The sequence below is a fragment of the Aegilops tauschii genome, chromosome 5, assembly GCF_002575655.3.
Source record: "Aegilops tauschii subsp. strangulata cultivar AL8/78 chromosome 5, Aet v6.0, whole genome shotgun sequence".
Classification (NCBI taxonomy): domain Eukaryota; kingdom Viridiplantae; phylum Streptophyta; class Magnoliopsida; order Poales; family Poaceae; genus Aegilops; species Aegilops tauschii.
The window spans coordinates 374,840,932-374,848,159 of NC_053039.3; the positions used below are offsets into that span (position 1 = coordinate 374,840,932).

The 7,228-nt window shown below is 47.8% G+C and overlaps 1 protein-coding gene across 1 annotated transcript; it reads left to right on the plus strand.

Annotated features, from left to right (window-relative positions):
• Window positions 1–5,541: 5,541 nt before the first annotated feature.
• LOC109733238 (mavicyanin) lies at window positions 5,542–6,552 on the plus strand. Its single transcript, XM_020292436.3, has 2 exons — window positions 5,542–5,837; window positions 5,975–6,552. The coding sequence occupies exons 1-2, from the start codon at window positions 5,672–5,674 to the stop codon at window positions 6,298–6,300; spliced, it is 492 nt and encodes a 163-aa protein (XP_020148025.1). The 5' UTR covers window positions 5,542–5,671; the 3' UTR covers window positions 6,301–6,552.
• The last annotated feature ends 676 nt before the right edge of the window (window positions 6,553–7,228 follow it).

Here is a 7,228-nt window from a genome sequence, read left to right on the forward strand (position 1 = left end):
GCTTTAGCCTGATAAGCTCAAACCCAAATCGGAGAAGTGCGTCTTCATAGGATACCCTAAAGAAACAATTGGGTACACCTTCTACCACAGATCCAAAGGCAAGATCTTTGTTGCCAAGAATGAAAACTTTCTAAGAGAAGGAGTTTCCCTCGAAAGAAGTGAGTGGGAGGAAAGTAGAACTTGATGAGGTAATTGTACATTCTCTCCAATTGGAAAGTAGCGTGTTGACTACGATGAGATTTTCTCACTCGTATCGATTCTTAAGTCTGTCCGAATCATGTTAACAATTGCCACATTTTATGAAATTTGGCAAATGAATATAAAAATTGCATTCCTTAATGGATTTATTAAAGAAGAGTTGTATATGATGCAACCAGAAGGTTTTGTCAATCCTAAAGGTGCTAACAAAACGTGCAAGCTCCAGCGATCCATGTATGGACTGGTGCATGCATCTTGGAGTTGGAATATATGCTTTGATGAGTTTATCAAAGCATGTAGTTTTATACAGACTTGCGGTGAAGCCTCTATTTACAAGAAAGTGAGTGGGAGCACTACAGCCTTTTCTGATAAGTATATGTGAATGACATATTGTTGATCAGAAATGATGTCGAATTTTCTGGAAAGCATAAAGGAGTGTTTGAAAGGAGTTTTTCAAAGAAAGACCTCGGTGAAGCTGCTTACATATTGGGCATCAAGATCTATAGAGATAGAACAAGACGCCTGATAAGACTTTCGATGAGTACATACCTTGATAAGATTTTGAAGGAGTTCAAAATGGATCAGTCAAAGAAGGAGTTCTTGCCTGAGTTGTAAGGTATGAAGCTGAGTAAGACTCAAAACACGACCATGGCAGAAGATAGAGAGAGAATGAAAGTTATTCCCTATGCCTCAGCCATAGGTTCTAGAAAGTATGCCATACCACACCTATTGTGTACCTTGCCATGAGTTTGGCAAGGAGGTACAATAGTGATCCAGGAGTAGATCACTGGACAACGGTCAAAATTATCCTTAGGTACCTAAAGAGGACTAAGGAATATTTCTCGGTTATGGAAGTGATAAAGAGTTCGTCATAAATGGTTACGTTGATGCAAGCTTTTTCACTGATTCGAATGACTCTGAGTCTCAATCTAGATACATATTGAAAGTGGGAGCAATTAGCTAGAGTAGCTCCATGCAGAGTATTGTAGAGATAAAATTTTGCAAAATACATACGGCTCTGAATGTGGCAGACCCGTTTACTAAAACTCTCTCACAAGAAAAACATGATCACACCTTAGTACTCTTTGGGTGTTAATCACATGGCGATGTGAACTAGATTATTGACTGTAGTAAACCCTTTGGGTGTTGGTCACATGGTGATGTGAACTATTGGTGTTAATTACATGGCGATGTGAACTAGATTATTAACTCTAGTGCAAGTGGGAGACTGAAGGAAATATGCCCTAGAGGCAATAATAAACTTGTTATTTTATATTTCCTTATTCATGATAAAGGTTTATTATTCATGCTAGAATTGTATTGATCGGAAACCTAAATACATGTGTGAATACATAAACAAACACCGTGCCCTAGTGAGCCTCTACTTGACTAGCTCGTTGATCGAAGATGGTTAAGGTTTCCTAACCATGGACATGCGTTGTCATTTGATAATGGGATCACATCATTAGGAGAATGATGTGATGGACAAGACCCATCCATTAGCTTAGCATATTGATCGTTTAGTTTTATTGCTATTGCTTTCGTCATGTCAAATACATATTCCTTCGACTATGAGATTATGCAACTCCCGGATACCAGAGGAATACCTTGTATGCTATCAAACGTCACAACATAACTGGGTGGTTATAAAGATGCTCTACAGGTATCTCCGAAGGTGTTTGTTGAGTTGGCATAGATCGAGATTAGGATTTGTCACTCCAAGTATCAGAGAGATATCTCTGGGCCCTCTCGGTAATACACATCATAATAAGCCTTGCAAGCAAATGACTAATGAGTTAGTCACGGGATGATGTATTACGGAACGAGTAAAGAGACTTGTCGGTAACAAGATTGAACTAGGTATGAAGATACCGACGATCGAATCTCGGGCAAGTAACATACCGATGACAAAGGGAATAACGTATGTTGTCATAACGGTTCGACCGATAAAGATCTTTGTAGAATATGTAGGAGCCAATATGAGCATCCAGGTTCCGCTATTGATTATTGACCGGAGAGGTGTCTCGGTCATGTCTACATAGTTCTCGAACCCGTAGTGTCCGCATGCTTAATGTTCGATGACGATATAGTATTATATGAGTTATGTGATTTGGTGACCGAATGTTATCCGGAGTCCCGGATGAGATCACGGACATGACGAGGAGTCTCGAAATGGTCAATAGGTAAATATTAATATATAGGACGATGGTATTCGGACATCGAAAGTGTTCCGGAGAGTATCGGGTACTTATCGGGTCACCGGAAGGTGTTTCGGGTACCCTCGGCAATCCTATGGGCCATATGGGCCTTGTGAAGGAACACACCAGCCCACAAGGGGCTGGTGCGCCCTATAGGGCCATAGGAGGTGGAGAAGGAAAAGGGGGAAGGGAAAGGAAAGGTGGAATTAGGATACCCACTTCCTTCCCTCAACCCCCCCCCCCCTCTTTCCTCCCTTCATGCATACATGGAAAGGGGGGCGCAGGGCAAGGAAAACCCCAAGGGGGCCGGCGGCCAGCCCTTGGGCGCCTCCTGGCCTCTCCCCTCCCCCTCCCACCTATATATATGTGGGGAGGGGGCGCCTAGAAGACACACCAACAATTGTTAGCCGTGTGCGCCCCCCCCCCCACACACACACACAGTTTACGCCTCCGGTCATATCTTCGTAGTGCTTAGGCCAAGCCCTGCGCAGATCACTTCACCATCACCGTCACCACGCCGTCGTCCTGACGGAACTCATGTTTCTCGACACCTTTGCTGGATCAAGAGTTCGAGGGACGTCATCGGGTTGAACGTGTGCAGAACTCGGAGGTGTCGTACGTTCGGTGCTTGATCGGTCGGAACGAGAAGAAGTTCGACCTAATCAACCGCGTTGTCAAACGCTTCCGCTTTCGTTCTACGAGGGTACGTGGACACACTCTCCCCCTCTCGTTGCTATGCATCTCCTAGATAGATCTTGCGTGATCGTAGGATTTTTTTTTGAAATTTCATGCTACATTTCTCAACATGGGAGGCATGCGAGCAGACCGCCACAACATTCTCACCAGGAGACGCGCCTTTTGACCGCCCGCAAGGCTGGCGCCCTCCGCTTTCTTGCCTCGATCCTCTTTCCGACGCCACCTATTCCCATCTCTCCCGCATTCAATCCACCACCCACTTCCTCGTCAATAGCACATCCGGAGGAGCACCCCTCGTCTTCCATTTTGGGGATGAGGAGGAGCAGCAGCCTGCGGATCCGCTAACCCCCTTTGGGGACCAGATGAAAGTGACCGTGGAGGAGGCTGAGCATATGGACGCTGTCCTGGAGTAGCAGATTTGGGCCCTGAGCGCGTCGACGCGGCTGAGGCGCATTTCCAAGCCATCCAGACCAACATTGTCGCATTCTACGCCGGCCGTGGCGGTGGTGGTGGCCGTGGCCAACTATAGTATGAACTATCTATAAAATTTGTTTTGAATCGAAATTGAACTAATATGGAATCAAATGTCTCCTGGTTTTTTGACTTTTAGGGAAGAACACATTGTAATCAATGACAAGTGAGGCACGCATGTAAGAAAAATATGGATGCTTCCTTTCGAATATGTTTTTTTTTTCACACAGCCACCGCGGCCTCCATATCCATATGTCCATATGGCGAATGGCAATCACCGACATGGCAAATCTATGGAGCGCACTCTCCATATGACGGATGGCGATCATTGATATGGCAAATCTGCTAAAGTTGCTCTTACTCCAGAAATGGAAATTAGATGTAAACACTTCCCATGTACATATGTTGCTGTTTTATCTTCCCTTGGTCCTGGATGCCAACTTGTAAATATGTTCGTTGTGCCCTATGAACTAGAAGGATGGTGGTGTGTTCACCCTGTAATCCATATAATATGAAGAACACTGCATCTGAAGAATGGATATGTATGTGCGTGCGTTATATTTCCACCCAATACATTTCTGCGGTTACGTGCGTAGCTGACTGAGCACCGTATCCCCTAGAGTACGCCGAATGGCTGAGGGCACACGGCACAAGCACACCTACTCCGCTACCCATGATACACACAGAGGCAGATAGAGTGCTGCGGTACAGCGTCTGAAACTGCACCTGAAAATTGAAGGTGTATGACCACTGCATCCGCATGAACATGTCGTGATGCACTGTGCTCGAGACCGAGTCTGAGCTCTGAGGCTGAGGCGCACCGCGTGCCCTGTCCGGTTGTATCCTTTGCCCTCTCACCAGTCTCTGTACGCCGTACGCGTTAGGTGGAGCACATCCAGGTCAAAGGATTGGGTGAAACAGCACACACATGCTTTCTCCTCCGTCCGCCCGTTTCACGTAAAAAGCACAGCATCATCGTCATCATGCACCCTGTGCGAAAACGATCCATCATAGGAGCAGGAAAACCAACTAAAACTAGCCAATTGCCTTTGCTGTTCCTACGCTTTGGCATCGGTTCCCTGACCAGCCAGGCACCCTACCGATATTGTTTGTTCATTCAAAGGCCAACGAAACCCCGGCCTTCCTTTTGCGTTCTCAATGCGCCCCAGGTCTTGATCCCTCGATCATTTGTCCAAAAGCTCGCAGAAAATTCACACGTTCCGGTCCTAGAGAAGTGATATATACTGCTATGTGAGTGAGGCTGCCAGCGCGCGAACGGCGGAAATGATACTGCGCGGAGATGCCGACCAGCTAGGCTCCGGCGGCGCTTTGAGTGAGCCGCACCCAAGGCATTCCGTCCGTCCGGTTCCATTCCCTTCACGGTTCACACGCTGCACCCACACCGAAAGCATTTTGTCGACGAGAAATCATATCTCTATCTCTAGTAGTAGTACTTTAAAAAATTGGGTTACTTTTTCTGTCGGTAAGAACACTTCGTCAACTAATTATTTTCTCTCCCACCACATCTCTTGATCGTTTTTTTTCCGTCACTTAAATTTACTTACCAAGCCGCACCACGGTAATATGCGCATGTAGACATTTATTTACACAATCGCATTAATATAAATAGATAAATCACTGACATGATATGATATACATTTATTTAATCACATTAATATAGAAGGTAATCAGGAACTAACGTGTTAGAATAGTTATATCCCGTTGTAGCGGACGGGAATTGTTCATAAAAGGAACCTGTCACTGGCTACTACTCCCTCCGTCCGGAAATACATGTCGAAGAAATGGGTAAAAATGGATGTATCTAGAACTAAAATGCGTCTAGATACATCCATTTCTCCGACAAGTATTTTCGGACGGAGGAAGTAGTTCCTTCTCTAAACTTTTTCGCACCGGAAATTTTGCAAGGGGATGTGGGGATCTGATGTGTATAAATAGACCTCTCAACCTCCGGTCCGGTGTGCGACACCGCTACATCCACAGTGCGAAGGGTTTGGTGACTGGTACATCCATCCATCGTCATATATCCTTTGCATCCTTTGCAGTGCCAACCTCTCGTTCTCCCTCTCCTTCCTCTAATCGTCGATCATATGGCGTCCTCTTCTGCCGCTCTCCTCGCGGTGCTCGTCGTCGTGAGCTGCGCGGGCATGGCTGCGGCCACGTCGTACACCGTCGGCGACACCAAGGGCTGGGTGACCGGCGTCGACTACTCCGGCTGGACCAGCGGCAAGTCGTTCGCCGTCGGCGACACGCTAGGTGAGCGATCGAGCTCTTGGCCCTTCTTGGCACCAACACTTGCTAGCCATAGTCGCAAACGCCAGTATACTGCATGCGTTGTGCGTACGTGTTGAAACTAAAACTGTTGTCAATGCATTGGGAATTTTGCCCTGCAGTGTTCAGCTACGCGAGCAAGGTGCACACGGTGACGGAGGTGAGCCAGGGCGGCTACACGTCCTGCTCCGGGAGCAACGCGCTGGCCAACGACGACAGCGGCGCCACCACCGTCACGCTCGCGACCCCCGGCACGCACTACTACATCTGCAACATCCCCGGCCACTGCGCCAGCGGCATGAAGCTCGCCGTCACCGTCGCCGGGGGCGGCTCGTCCCCGGGAGGCTCCACCCCGTCCGGCGCCTCCGCCGGCGGCTCCCTGGCCCCGGCGATGGGCGCCGTCGTCGCCGCGGCGGCGGGGGCTCTGATCAAGGTGGCGCTGTTCTGAACGTCGGCGGGCGTGCCAGGGCAGAGGCAGTGCAGGTCATCGGTCGCTTTCGAGGATTTCGATCGTCTTAATTTCCGCTAAGTTTTTTGGGGGGCGCCGTTCTTTGACGCGCACTCGTGTCGTGTATGCACGTTGGTGTGTGTGCCTCCCGGTTTTACGTCGTGCCTGAGCATTATGGATTGTGCGTTTTGTGACGAAATACTTTCTTTTGCTGAAGAGTTCTGCGTAATAAAAGTACTTTGTGCAAGAAAAGTCTCTTGTGGTCAAGAGATAAGAGTCGCAATCGTTATCGACAACACGAGAACTAGCATCATTGTGCTTCAACCACTTCTTTACGTCCACATGCGAACGATTATTTAGGCTGTTGTCGTCGAGGACCGATTATTGGCACACTAGGGTTCTTATTTTTGAAAACAAATGGCAAAAGATCTGCACATTTCATTGATTAAGGTAAATGGGTTTTAAGTACAAACAAACAATGGCCATAGCCCATACAAAGAAACAGAAATGATAAATAAAAAAACTAACGTCGGTATTTTAGGATTTGGGACCGAACGTCCTTTTCGCCATTGGATTTTGAGCACGCATCTTAAAGCATAAGACCACAGCCATGTCAGTGAAGGAGATTGTTCGGGAAAAGGCAAAGTCGTCACAAAGGAACAGATCCACTCTCTTCGCACTACGCATCCCCTTCTCTCTCATGTCGCCAACTCCTCCCTTATCATCTTTCCTCCCACCGACCACACTGACGGCCTCGACCCTCCCTCTCTGCGCTCCCTGTCGGCGTAGGCGGGCTCGAGGTGGTCGCGGTGTGGAGGAGGAGCGTGGCGGGGGAGGTCAAGCGGCGGAGCCGACGCCGACGCGGCGCGTCGCTGCCTGCATTTTTATTCAGATGGCCATGATTTTTAGGGAACAAACTAATAGGTTA